Source organism: Mercenaria mercenaria, chromosome 13 (assembly GCF_021730395.1).
Source record: "Mercenaria mercenaria strain notata chromosome 13, MADL_Memer_1, whole genome shotgun sequence".
In the NCBI taxonomy this organism is placed as follows: domain Eukaryota; kingdom Metazoa; phylum Mollusca; class Bivalvia; order Venerida; family Veneridae; genus Mercenaria; species Mercenaria mercenaria.
This window is the reverse complement of record NC_069373.1, coordinates 21,919,244-21,934,237: the sequence shown is the minus strand read 5'-3', so window position 1 is coordinate 21,934,237 and position 14,994 is coordinate 21,919,244. Positions and strand designations below refer to the sequence as shown.

Here is a 14,994-nt window from a genome sequence, read left to right as displayed (position 1 = left end):
TCCACATTCTGGTTATGAATTGAAAAAGGAAAAAGGAAGTTTGCCCTAAAAGATAATATACTTCTCTTCATATAATTAATAGTTTTAGGCTCAGCTATAGATCGAACAACGTTAATAAATTCACGCGGAGGCGGCGAACTACAGTATTACAGTATTGCATACTTTCAACAAGTCTTTCGAACCTTGGTGTATAATCATAATGTACTAGGACAAAATCAGTGTATGTCGATTAGATCACATTGTCTTTGAATTTAGAGACTTCTTGATTTGTTTCAGATTATCTTATATATCTATGTCATTATAGTCAATGTACGGTATACATGGAATAAAACATGTTCTTATGTTAAAACATGTTATACTTCAAATTGACATATAACTAAAAGTACATTGCCATTCATAAATGAATTACAAGAGACTTTTAATAAACTACTTATTGGCATCTACATTACTGTGTGAATAACAATCACAATTGTTATCATACATATCCAAAGTTTAAAATACTGCATTAAAATATTTAGAATAAGACAATGAGAATAGAAAAAGAGCGCAAACGCGTGGTGTAAATAAACAAATACCTCCTCTATGATCAGATCATAAAGGAACTAATGAGCAATAGCATTCTAGGATTATCATCAAAACTTTTGTATATTTTAAAGAGAGAAGAAGATGAAGGTACATTATGTACGTAGTTTAAAAGATATCTCATATTCTGTCAAAGAGAATACAAGATGAACGAATACTATCTACATAGTTCAAAAGATCTTTGTTTTAAAATATTTAAACAGGCTCTATCTCTAATCAATAATGTGTTGGAATTTATTTCCTTTATCTGATCTTGTTTTGACATATTACCAAAATTTTGATTTATAAAACAAGCTTTGTTAAACAAATCAACTTATATATTATGTTTATTTTGCTATTATAAACAATGAACTTCATATGATTTGGCGGACAATTAAGTTCATGGGCCCAGAGTTGAATTTTCTTTTTAGTAATTCATCCATTAAATATTTAATGCGAAAACAAACCAGCTTGATTTTTTATTGATGTTCTACCAATGTTTTTTTTTCACAAATGAGCCGCGCCATGAGAAAACCAACATAGTGGCTTTGCGACCAGCATGGATCCAGACCAGCCTGCGCATCTGCGCAGCCTGGTCAGGATCCATGCTGATGGCTAACAGTTTCTTTAATTGCAATAGGCTTTGAAAGCGAACAACATGGATCCTGACCAGACTGCGCGGATGCGCAGGCTGGTCTAGATCCATGCTGGTCGCAAACGCACTATGTTGGTTTTCTCATGGTGCGGCTCAAATTATTATTACTATAGAGCATGATAACATAGAAGATATTTGTTTGTTTTATTGTGCTAGCGAAATATATCGTCATATATAAGAGGAGCAATGCAATATTTTCACGAATGCAAAATCAAACTTACAAATTTAACTACAGAATTATAGATTTAATAGACTTGACCACGAAAATTGATCAAGGTGTCGGGCTCTCAATCCAGGTTGGTTCGAGCTCCACTGGGGTCACGGCCATGACTTCTCATATGACACCAGTACTTGATTTTACAGGAAGCGAACTCACGAGTGTTTCCAGTAAACTTGAAGATTTCATCCCAATCGAGCTAAAACAAATTAGTATAAACTAAACCAAGGAATTGCATAGCGTAAACTAAGATGAACCACAAAATGTTAAGAAAATGGGATAGAAAAGATGCAAACGTGGAAAACTACTTCAAAAATGAAGAACAGGTTACTGCTTAATTACGTAATGTTGAGATGTCTTAAGGAAAAGAACTAAGACAACATCCAACAAAATGTGCTGTCACTAGTAAAAGCTACAAAATGATTGTTCCTTCTCTTGAGAAGGTTGACATTTCACACTTGACTCAGCATGTAATGAATACAAGGGTGTCACAAACTGACATACGGGCCTCAATGTATCTGTAGTTTAAAGACCCACCACGACCTAGTGACCTACTTTTTTCGCCCACAAATATTTCATGAAATACAAGTGTCACTCTGAAACTCACTTCTTTATAAATGATGAAATAACACAATTCTAAAGTTACTAAACTCAAAGTGAACCTAATACAAAGACTTAATTCCCTGTACAATAAATCAATCAATAAGCAACAACAGGACAAATACAAACCATTGGAAATACATTTTCTGACCACTGGTAAAATACATCTTTCCAACAAAGACTAAAAATGGCTGACTGACCAGTATTTTCAAAAAGGTCACAGGTCAATTGAAAACCACCAAACCGCGGTAAAACAGATAACTCTTGATAGGTTAGAGATAAAAGTGGACAAGGTTGACGGAGTTGTCTCCCTTATGAAATATTAAGTTTTAATAGAAAACTGACCCTGTTACACGTTTTCACAACTTTATCTGCAAACTTATTCAGTCAATCTTTTTTAGCAAAGTTTTAAGAATATAGATGAAGAAATGTCTTACACTGTAGAAACAGAATGTGATTGAAATTTAACTAAATATACTGATTCATGTACATATTACTACATTAATTTAATAAAATGTTCAGACAGTAAACACATTGTCTTGGCCTATTATATGTCACTGTAAATCTGAAACTAAATTCTTGTATATCTCATATTTTTCATGCAAATCATGTATAATTACCATGATCATGGAAATACAAAAGAATAGAGTTATTTTGTGGTGCCTCTTTAAATGCAGGTATTGCATCATCTTTTTTAAAAATTTTGAGTTATTGAGGTAAATGTCAGATTTTACGCATAAAATACCTCTCATGTCTTTTCTGTATTTCATAACTTAAATTTCCACGTAAATGTTATTAAATTCGGTTCAGTAATCAGAAAGTTGATATTTTTCAAACTTCAGTTATTTCTGTTTTTATCCCAAAAACCACTATAACGGGTCAAATTCATATCAGCGCCAAAGTAGTCGAATTTCCCGGCTATATCGTGATTCCCGTGGAAATCGAGATAGTCAAATTTCACTACTATATAGTGAGTCCCGTATAAATCCAATATTTGGCGGGACATAACCCTACAAATAGACTGGACTAGATATATTAAGTGCACAACATTTTTGTCAGTCTTGAGACGAAATTATGTCACTTTAATTTTTCTTTGTAGAAATTTTGCTCGATCGAGGTAAGAAATTTATTTGTTAGATGTTTGCATAATTTTTGAGTTACGATTTTTATTTAGTAAATTTTTGTTCATTCTACAGAATTTTGTAAAACATTTAATTTTCGGCAAGATATTAGCTAGGTTTTGTATGTCAGGTTAATTTATTAAATTTTTTTCAGGCTTCTGTAAACTATTTATTTCGAAAGAGGAATCTAAAAATGTTTCGTTTGAATAAGCTGTAAGATTTGTATTGAAAATTGTGTAATATAGTAATTGTTCCTTCTCTTGAGAAGGAATATCTTATTTCGGTAAGTCACACTTGACTGAGCTACAGATATCGAAAGCTGTTGTAATTACAAGCTGGCCAGTTAAACTCCGTGGCCTTAGAAATAACCTCTGACGTTAAACTATTCTTTCTCAATTGAGGCGACTCTCTGACTGAACACGTTCCATGGATATAGAGAATAATAGGTTAGTGCCGTAGATGAGAAAGTTTATCTGACGAGGTGGAGGAGGTTATCGGGTGAGCCGAAGGCGAACCTGATAACGTCCGGAGCCAAGCCAGATAAACTTTCTCCATCTTAGGCACTAACCTATTATTCTATTTATCTTGTCATTACTTCATTTTCCGATATTTAGCAATTTATTTTACAAAAATAAGTGGGCGACAACCGTTTTAATGACGTCATATTCGTAATGACGTCAGTTATATAATGACGTAATCACCGACACAGTAATGTGGTTACAATTAAAAATCGCAATAACTTCTTCGTTTTTGAATAAAAACTCATTATCTGACCACTCATTTTCTTAGTTCGGACATTTCCAACACAATGGTGATGGTTTCAATGAAAAATTTCTTATGACAACAATATCGATCATAAGGTCACATGATCAACTGACCGTATATCACTGGTCACGTGCCAACTGACGGTATATCAAGAAAGATATACGGCACCCTGATATCGGGTCGAAAATACTGCAAGTGACAGGATAATACATAATACTTAACCCGAGGATGATTGATTAATTCTTTTATTTCCTCCATTCTTGAAGAACATAACATATGTACATTCAGTCGACCAGATAGACATATATCAGCAAATTTAAATGTAAACAACCAAGTATTATCGTTACCTTCAAATGCATGGTTAATATCAATATGTTAAAACAAATCCCATTGCGACCCTCTAATTATGCGCAACAAATTCACACATCGAATCATAATGGATTGACCGGGTCAATGTCTTGTTGCCATATTTACTCTACTGAAAGTGGTAACAGATTTTATTTGTTGTTGGATTTAACAATTTATGTTAAATAACTAGCGTAGATACTTACCTGACATTTTTTGGCAGTAGAAAACAGACATTGCAACCAAAATTTTACAAGATGATCATTTTATATTTATATAGATGTGCCCTAGAAGGAACTTTTGCTATGCTTTAACTTGTAAGAAAACTATCTTTGTCATAAAACGTATATGTCAAACATTTTGTTGTAAATTATGGAACGCCGGTACTGCATTGCATTATAATGTATAAATGTGTTGGCCAGTTTTTCAACTCTAGCACTAAGAAAGGCTTAAATCAGTATTAGTTAAGCCATTGCTCAACCTTGTTAGTTAGCTCAATTATTTTTATTCCTTCCGCAATGTAAATAACCGCCGAACACCATATAAATTACATGGAATCGAACGAACACTCAAAGAATGGAAAAACAGATGTTTACATTTATTTCAGCAACCCGTTTTTGAGTTTTCATTAGTCTTGCATACAGGGCATATATTTAAGACTGTAAGATCGCGGCAGTTTTGTTTTTCGCATGTAGTGTGTGTATCCTGAACAGTTACGAGATGAAAGAGAAGATAAAACAATCATGTCCTTGTATTCGAGCTGACCATTTGATTACGCATAAGAGAAACTGTTAATAAAATATTAATATGCGAATCTAAATCCAGCTGAACAAAACGCAGTTGAAACTTTCCAGTAAACCAAAGAAATATTATTTCAGTATATTTTACACGACTGTGATACAAATGTAAATACTTTTATTTTACTGTGAGAAATACTTTTATATTATATCACTTTTTTACTTTTTCTCGTTGTGAAGTCATTGCAGTGGTGTGCGATCTATTTCGAAATATTACAGGTGTACATTAATAGGTTAACGCAGATGTATATTGTACAGTGCAATACCATAATGTTTATTGATTTAACCCAGTCCTGGAGCAGTGAAACCGTTCTTTACACTTACGCTGCATAAACATCGAGAGTACTTAAAGTACATGCGCTTGAAAGGTAAATATCTCAGCATATTGTGGAAGAAAGGAGAAAGGCACTGAAAGAAAGATCCAAATTATAACGATTCTTAAATGTTATAAATTCCATGATTATTTCGTAATACATGTAAAAACGACCTTCAGCAAACAGAAAATTGTCACCAGTTCCACAATTTGATAAGATTCTGAGAAACACAACGGTAAGTTTAAAACAAAAATTCAAAGACATTACAAAAAATATACAATAAGCTAAACAGGAAGCAAAGGTTGCTGTGTATATCTATTTGTGTTAGTTTGTCCACAGAGCAATAAGTCAGATAAAACTGTTTACATTTGTTTTTCAAGAATCTTGTTTTGATACACATGGTTTGTAAATCCATTCATAACAAGCACTTTGGTGTAACTATTAGTTTACATGTAACAAACTACTCACAAAGTAATAATGAATGAATTACGAATGAACGTATAGCACATCGATAGACAAATTAAGAATAACGATCGAATCTTCCAACTGCGAAATTTCCCAATCCCTGTTTAATATCCAATTATCCAAAACTGACATTATGAGATGAAGAGTCATTGAATAAAAAATCATATGCACTGCTATGAATTGTGTGCACCGCAGTTAATCCACACGTGTCATAGTGTTTACGCCGATTATACAAATATACAAAAAGTGTAATTATTATATTACATGATCATGGGTACAATGATGCATCATCATATAGCTTTATGATTCAGCAACTGTGATTTATCTGAAAGCACTAATTGGAAGGTTTCATTCATAAGACGTTGGTAAAGGATTATTTTGTACTGGCACTGTAATTCCAAAAGTCCAGGGACAGATCTCTGAGGTTTTTAAGAACTCGTTTGACATTATATCTCCCTTTCTGCATAAACTTTATAATAAAATATTAGATGATGGTATTTTCCCAACAACTTGGGGAGAAGGAATTATAATACCTATTTTTAAAGGAGGGAACGCCGACGAAGCTAAAAACTACAGAGGTATCACTTTGAATAATATCCTGTCTAAAATATACTCTAGACTTCTGGTTGCACGTCTCACAAAATGGGCCGAAAAACATGAGAAACTGATAGATAATCAATTTGGTTTCCAGCGAGGCAAGTCTACAGTAGACTGTATCTTTATTTTACATGCTTTAATTTCTCAAACATTAGCGTCTAAAAGAAAACTGTATACGCATTTTAGATTGGGAAAAATGTTCGACAAAATAAATAGGCTGTATCTTTGGCATAAATTAATGCAGGAAAATTATAGTTCAAAATTTATCAAGGCTATAAAATCTATGTATAATGTTGTAAAAATCGTATGTGCGATACAAGGCAGATAAATCTTCATATATACAGTCTAATATTGGCGTAAAACAGGTGATTCGTCAAGTAGCTTGTTATGTTTATTTTTCTTAAATGATATCATAAACAACATAAATAGCAATATAGATGGTTTGTTGCAAATAAATGATCTTAAAATCTTTCTTCTATTATTTGCCGATGACGCGTTTATATTTGCGTATGATCCATTTTCTCTTCAGTCAATGTTAAATGACATTGAAAATTAACAGTAATACATGGGATTACGTTTAAATGTAAACAAAACAAAAGTTTATGATTTTCGAAAACGGGCGTCATACCTCCCATGATTTTTATCTTTATGATTCACGTATAGAGGTTGTTACAACGTTTAAATATCTAGGCGTTCATCTAATTAAAAACGGAAATTGGAATCGCACGCAAAAATTAGTTGCGCAACATGCTTCGTTTTTCCATGCATAACTTGTTTATTGTAAATAATCAGTTAGAACTGCCAGTGTCACAGAAATTAGGTTTATTGACACACTTGTAGCTCCTATATTAAATTATGCCGCAGAAATTTGGGGCTATCATAAAAGCCCGGATGTCGAATTTGTGCACTCTAAATTCTGTCGAAAACTACTGTGTGTGAGAATTCCACCAATCTGGATGCTGTTACGGGGAATTAGAAGAATTCCGATGTATATTTATAGGAAACTAATAATTATAAAATACTGGCTTAAAGTATTACAACAGAAAGATACTTCTTTATTGTTTAAAAACGTATTGTATGTTAAAGACTGATGTTGATAATGGCGTTACCTATAACCAAACCAATTGGGCGTATCAAGTAAAATGTATATTAGATCAAGCAGGGTTAGCGTATTTGTGGCAAAATCAATTTACTATGTTGTTAAATTATAATATCATTAGACAAAGAATTATAGACATATATCATCAAACCTGGTATGCGGCAATTAATAATTCACCTCGTTTAGAAACATATTGTTTATTCAAACATTCATTTGCTTTTGAGTCGTACTTAGACAAAATACAAGAGAAAAAATACAGAATAGCCTTAACTAAATTTCGAACTTCTTCCCATGATCTTTTCATAGAAACAGGTAGACATGTTAATGTTCCAAGAAATAATAGAATATGTGTTCAATGTAGATCAAATATGGTTGAAAATGAATTTCATCATCTTTTAATATGTACTAAATACAAAGATCTCAGACAAAAATATCTAAAGAAATATTATTTTACATGGCCTACGCTTCAAAAACTATCTAACCTTTTGTCAATAAAATCTAGAAATGTGTTAATAAATTTGTCCAAATTCTTATACCATGCAAGTAAAATCAGAAACTAAGTACATGTAAGATCTTCCGTAAAGCTATGTTCGTGTTGGAGTTGTCAGTTTGCTATAGACATTGTAAAATGTTTAATGCAATAAATTTATTGTTGTTGTTGTTGTTGTTGTTAAGTTGACGTTGAAGAAAAATAGCTATGTTACAATAAAGAAGGCTGTTCAGACTTTTGAATCAAAACCAATTTTATACTGGTAATATTGTAATTGTATCCTATTCATTATTTCTTTAACTGTAACAATTCAGTATAAATCGTGCAACAATTCGTTTTTACAAATAGAAAATCTTACCTACAATATGGTGAAAAAGGTGTCCAATGAAACTAGATAGCCTCTGAGTTTTGAATATTTCATTGACGGATTTTTGTTATCAAATCCATGGAAAGGGTTTCAGCTGTTTTAAACATCTCTATTGGCCATTTGCTACAAATTATTCAAACACAAGAATAAAACGTATAAGATGTTTGAAATTGTTTGACATGCGATAGTGTATTTGCATTTCTTTCAGCTTTCTATTTTTCCAGCAATTAGCTATACCGAAGTTGTTTCAAGACCATCTTAGTTCAGCAGACTACGAAGGTATGTAGCAACGAAACAAATTCGTCTAAAAAGTTATGTCTTAATCCCGTATTGATAGTTTTGAAGCAACAGACCCTCAAGACCAGGTCCACCTTTTTGACAGATATGCCCTTTGTAAATTATTGTATCATTAGTACTTTCCATCAAGGTAGATTCTACCAAACAGTGCCTTATAATTAATTATTAACTAGTTTGTCAAATTGCTTGCACCTGCGGGTATAATATCTAGATTCAAACAGAACTAAATTGCTCATCATCAGACCGCACCCGAGGTAAACTACCCAGATTGATTCATTACTTACGTTGCTTTGAATACACTACTGATCGTTTTAAGTTCTTTTTTATTGTTTTGCAACTGACAAATATTATAAAACGTGTTAGAGTAAATATCTGCCGTTGTTCATGTGGTATTGGTAGAGGTCTCCATGGCGCATTTATACTCACCATGTTTGTCACCTGAGCTTATATCATTGTATCGTTAAAAAGTATTTTAAAGTATATAGGGCATGTGGATAAATTTCCCTTATTCATATTTTCAGTAAGTAGAGTTAAATCAGAATAAGAAATCAGGATGTTTAGAACGGAACAGCTTGACTGGGCCTAATTCTACTCATGCAGTTCTTGTATACGAGCAAACCTATATTGACCTTTGAGTGTATATTTCTATTAAGTATTATTCCATGTACCGCTAATGAATTGATTGCAATATACACAGTAAGTTGAGTATAAATCAAATTAGCCACTTCCAGGATAACTCATTACTGGAACACATTTATAATTTAATTATAAATGGGTTTGTCCTATTTCTTATGCTAGATAACAGATTCATTACGGACTTTAGCATGACATTTCTTGAATGTTAATTTATCAAAATAACCTTAACGTTTCGCATAATATATGTAACATACTTAAACATTCACCATTCAAATATGAAACGCTTTTCATTGAAAAGCGTAAATATTGGCCATTTGTGGAACTAACTTCGCGGTAGACAATTTAAACAATATGCTTTTATAGAATGTATATGCTTTCTTTCAACAAATAGCTGCGATAAATAGAAGTAACCCCAGTTATAAATAGTATAATAGATTATGCCTGAGCTTTGAAGTATAAAGGTGAACGCAATTACCATTTCATCAACCTATATTTTGTCAGTTTTTTTTATTCCGAACATTATTGTATTACTGTAAGCCCGCGGGCTTCTGCAGACGTTAATAAAAAAAAAACGTGTATTGTCGCTATTCTTGCATAAAAAACATTATATGACGACTAAATGCATTGTTTTCATATGTGATGACTTTACGATTCCGGTACACTTTTTATTATCATTTTGTTGTTCTTGGAAACGGTAAACATGTTTTAAATATCCATAACCAGGGCCCAGAAATTAACAACACTTCCAAAAGCATGTAATGAAGGTTTCTGCCAATTTTTTAAACTGTCATTATTACAAAATAAAATAACCCATACTTTTACATATCACTTAAAAATTTGGTAAAGAGGAACACAATTTCAAAAGTAATAACTTTACATTCGAATTATTTTGAGTACGAACACATTTAGAGTACGGATGAGTACGAACGTAGTGACAAGCTTTCAAATGTTTTATCCGAAATCTTCGCGAAATTAGATAAAAAGAATCCGACTGGTACTTACAAAAACCATTAAAATGATTCCTAAAAACAAACAGTTGCGCATGTTACACGCAGCTCTTTTACATTCACGGATATCAACAACAAAAAATGAATCGACTCCGACTTCCAAAACGGGGTGTGAACAAAGAGTGGAGCGAGTGCGTACATTTTCGGGGGTAGTGCGTTTTTTTTTTTTTTTTGGTAACTGATACAGGGCTTAGATTGCATCTTTTATGCTACAAGATTAGAATATTATGGAAGAATCAAGCTGCAGATACCAGATGTCAATCTGCGCAGAAATACATATATACATCCCTGACAAAGCATTTCAAAAATAAAAATCATGTATTAACAGCACGTGAATTGCCTTGTTTGCACACGATTTTTCTCCCGTTAAAACATGGGCGGATCAAGTAAAAAAAGTAGCTTTTATGCAAGAATTTCCACGAACACATAATTTAATAACTTATACATCAATTAACAATTCTTCAGGAGTGGTAGCGGGCAAGTTTTGAAATTTTGAAATTTAATCATTCATTATAAATTTAAAATACTATCTCACGAAATATCAAAAAGTTATATTTTGGAAGATAAAAACTTTGTTGTTGCCATTTTTAGTGTATTAAGATAGTTTTATTTTATAAATAAATGTTTAATCTATTATCTAAAAGAAATAAATTACCGCTGATTTCTTATACGTTATGTATGATACATATTAAGTAATTAAATACAGTAATAATCATTTTTATAAAATTGGTGAACCAAACATTAAATTTAGCGAATAAATGCATTCACCGTTTGATGTTGGCACACATGAAAGCATGAAAAAACATGACTATAAAACAACGAGGGTGATCATATTTATGATACAAGCACTATGAAAATTAAGACACGTATTATTACATATTATACCATGTCTAACTATGCCAAAACTCCACAAGGCTTATAATGTTTGTTGTCAATATCCGGTGCTGAACCGTTATGCAGCCAAACTATTTCTGTTTTACGTTGTATAAATACACGGAGTATTTCTGTTTTGTTTGAAGTTAGAAATTGGCAGTATTTCAAAATTAGCCGTGCAACTGGTGTATTCGGTGTGTGTTTAAGTCACAAAAACACGAGAGATTTTATTAAAGAAATATATTGTTTATTTGTTTACTAAAAATTTAAGAAAGAAAGAGTGAAAACTACTTGCTAATCTAAAACAATCTGATAACCAGTTGCGGATATTTTGTATAAATATATACTGTAGGGACTAGAGAAATAAACAAAATGGCAAGTGTAATAGGAAAATGGAAAATTGACACATGTGAAAACTTTGAAGAGTACATGAAAGCTACAGGTACGTATCAAAAGATAAATAGATACATAAATAAAATCAAAAATAATAACGAAGAAAATCAATTAATACAATGTTAAATAAATAAATAAATAAATAAATTCAGACGCAAAGAACAAAACCAAGCAGAATAAATTGATCTCTCTCTCTCTCTCTCTCTCTCTCTCTCTCTCTCTAATGGAAATGAATATTTTCCTAGTCATATTTTTAATTGTTTAGTTCTCTCTCTCTCTCTCTCTCTCTCTCTCTCTCTCTCTCTCTAATGGAAATGAATATTTTCCCAGTCATAATTTTAATTGTTTAGTCTTCATGGAATTATTGTTTCAGTGTATAAATGTTTGAAAGGTATTCTATGCGATTTAAATTGTATTTTCAAATTTCTGTTCCGTAGATGGCATATGTATTAAATTTGTATTCTAATAACATTAGCTCTGTCAGATCTAACAGAGTTATTCTTAGTTGTCTTAAAATAATGAGAAATATAAAGCGATTATACAGTGTCAAACACTATCATGATTTAAAGTTAAATGATACTTGCATGACATTGCCATTTATTAAATAACTATTTTAAGGAATAATATACATATTAGAATGTTATTGCTAAACAGTGCTCTGGTAGCTGAAGTCGCTGCCGCTGTTTACATTGTTGTTGTTTCTGTTGATGTAATAAATGTTGTCGTCATTATAACTTGAAAATACGTTAAGGTGTCGGACAAATTATCGATATTTTATTTTGGTAAGACAATATTAGTACATACTGGACAAATACATTTTATCTAGCTTTCGATATTTTATTACCGCGAACGACGAAAGGAAAACACGTGCAGAAGACTAATAGTCATACATAGTCATACATGCACATCCCTATTATATACAACATACGAATAAATCATTTTATTTGAGTCAGGTTATCAATCAACGCTAGGACAAAAGTTGCAGAATATTAATAAATGCATTAATCCGAATTGATACCAATAGCGTATTTCTGAACACAGGAAGCAGTCAATTTAGATGATGTTATATTTACTGCATTTGTCTTAACTGATATGCGGCACACTGACAAAAACGTAACAACACCTGATTGTCACAAAAAAAACTTATGATTAAATTATTAAAATTATAAACACTTTACCTGTAAGAAAAATCGTTTACAAGCATCAAAATAATAGCAATTCGGCTTGACTGAGTTTGTACATAAGAGGCAATGAACTGTGCAACACCCATCAAGCCCCTAGCATCTGTTTATCCGGAACTCTATAACAGTAAGATTAATGTACTCTATACACATAAGGAAACAAAATATAACAACTCTGATGTTTAATTATTAACCTAAAGTTTAAGAGCTGGACGCAAATTTAAATTTAAAAGATGGAATAATGTAACAAAAGGAATTATTTAAGAAATGTCCCATTACGAAATGCCAACAAATCATTTTGGTCTTTGTTTAATTGATGCATCTGTGTGTGTTCTCACTATTCAAAGGACTTGTTCTGCAAGGAAATTTACTTTTTGTGCAGTTTCAAGTTTTTTTTAATTAAACAACACTTTGTTTTGCAGGGGTCTCAGAAGAAAAACGAGCAGACGCACACAAATATTTGTCAACAGGATCAAACTTGACTCAAGAGTTTATAGCCAACGGTAATAATTGGACTGTTACAACTTCGACTGCTGTAGGAGAGCGTTCAATCGCATTTGCAATCGGAAATGAATTAGATTCTATGACACTAGATGACCGAAAAATAAAGGAAAATAGATTTTGAATAATACTTAAGTAGAATAAAAGTAATCAAATCGCTTAGATGCCAGTTTCAAATTACAAATGTACTTACTTTGATAATATTCTGTAATAAAATTGTTCCTTTTCTTCCTGCAAATTAGTCACTCCACAGAACTGTTGACGTATGTACATTTAGGGTAATGTTTTTTATATTTATTTAATCTTTCTTGTTAGATGTAAATGTAGTATATTTTATGTTTCTAGACACGTCAAATGACAAACAAGTATCTTCTCAGCTAAAAGCTTATAAAGGATGTGGATCACGTTTTCCTTTCATTCAATGCACTAAAATTGATTTTAGAAGAGAAAGTTTTCCAATAAAAACAACTAAGAAAATCTTATTAACTTACACACTTTTGAGCTGCAGTAGATTCTCGGTCAGTGGTAAATTTGGTCAGAATGTAATATTTTAATCAGCAAAGTTTAAAATTTAATAACGATATTAGGGTTTTTACTCATCAGATAGACTCACATACAAAATATTCAAAAATGTTAATTTTCCTTGAGTGTTTTTCTTAAACAACACAATCTTTCTTGATTAATGAAAGGAAGGTATGCTGATACAAAATTCGAAGTACAGAAGTATTCTGAAATTAGTACCTAGAACATGTGACATATATTCACTTTATAATAACATAATTATTTCTGCGTAGCTATAACTTAATTATCGTCCGCCATAAATTTCTCAGATATTTATTATAATAAATCAATAATCTGTTTCAACTTTTCGAATTCCTTCAGGTTGCTCACACGTATATGATTTTTATTTCTTCTGACATCTAGGTTGTGTTTACAGTTGACGGTGACAGCCTTGTAGAGAATCAAAAGGGTGATGGCTTCGAGTGTACACATGTTAGGAAAGGAAATGGAAATACATTAACAATGGTACTCATTAGTTTACACAAATGAAGTTGTAGCAAATGTTTGAAGATTGCTGTATCACTATTTATATCAAAGTAATGTAAATATTGGCGGGATACCTGTTTTTGTCCACATGTATGTCTTATTTTAGTCGCATAGTAATCTAAATATGAGAATGGCTGGATAGCTGTTTTATTCAGCTGTCTTACTTTTGCAAAGTATTGCAAATATCATAATATTTAGCTCGATATATACCTTATTTTTTTATCAAAGTAATGCCGGGATGGCTGTTTCGTTTAGAATATGTCTTTTGTCAAAGCAATACAAATATTAGAATAGCGGGAAAACTGTTTTGTTAAGTATGTGTCATTTTTGTCAAAGTAATTCAAATATTAGAATGGTGTGATAGCTGTTTTATTTGGTACACGTCTTAAAAGCAATGTAGATATAAAAATGACGTGAAAGCTTTTTCGTTCAGTATATGTCTTATTTTTTTTTGTTAAAACAAATTAAATATTAGAGTTTTTGTTGGCATGATTCATTGTCATCATAACGTACGTATTTATATTTCAGACACTAACAGGTGGAGGCCAGACCTGTATAAGGACGTTTAGCAAAGTGTAACAACATTCCAGAAATGCCAAACTTGTTCCATCGATTCAATTCAATATTTTATACATGTAGTTAAATAAATTGTTCTTGCAGACTGGA

At 31.8% G+C, this 14,994-nt stretch overlaps 1 protein-coding gene across 2 annotated transcripts; it reads left to right on the top strand.

Moving 5' to 3' along the window:
• Positions 1-11,308: 11,308 nt before the first annotated feature.
• On the top strand, positions 11,309-14,994 carry LOC128547643 (fatty acid-binding protein, heart-like). 2 transcript variants are annotated; one of them, XM_053520687.1, is made up of 4 exons: positions 11,309-11,648; positions 13,203-13,283; positions 14,219-14,307; positions 14,857-14,994. In XM_053520687.1, exons 1-4 carry the CDS (start codon positions 11,579-11,581, stop codon positions 14,905-14,907), a joined length of 291 nt encoding a protein of 96 aa, XP_053376662.1. In that variant the 5' UTR covers positions 11,309-11,578; the 3' UTR covers positions 14,908-14,994. The 2 variants fall into 2 exon arrangements, with proteins under 2 accessions (XP_053376662.1, XP_053376661.1); XM_053520686.1 differs by having other exon boundaries at positions 11,322-11,648; positions 13,203-13,391; positions 14,207-14,307.

Bases quoted from the DNA above. Each gene is read 5' to 3' on its own strand.
- LOC128547643 (XM_053520686.1), top strand. From the start codon at position 11,579: ATGGCAAGTGTAATAGGAAAATGGAAAATTGACACATGTGAAAACTTT. The intron at 11,649-13,202 runs GTACGTATCAAA...TTTGTTTTGCAG, and splicing joins AGAGTACATGAAAGCTACAG to GGGTCTCAGAAGAAAAACGA. The intron at 14,308-14,856 runs GTACTCATTAGT...TTTATATTTCAG, and splicing joins ATGGAAATACATTAACAATG to ACACTAACAGGTGGAGGCCA.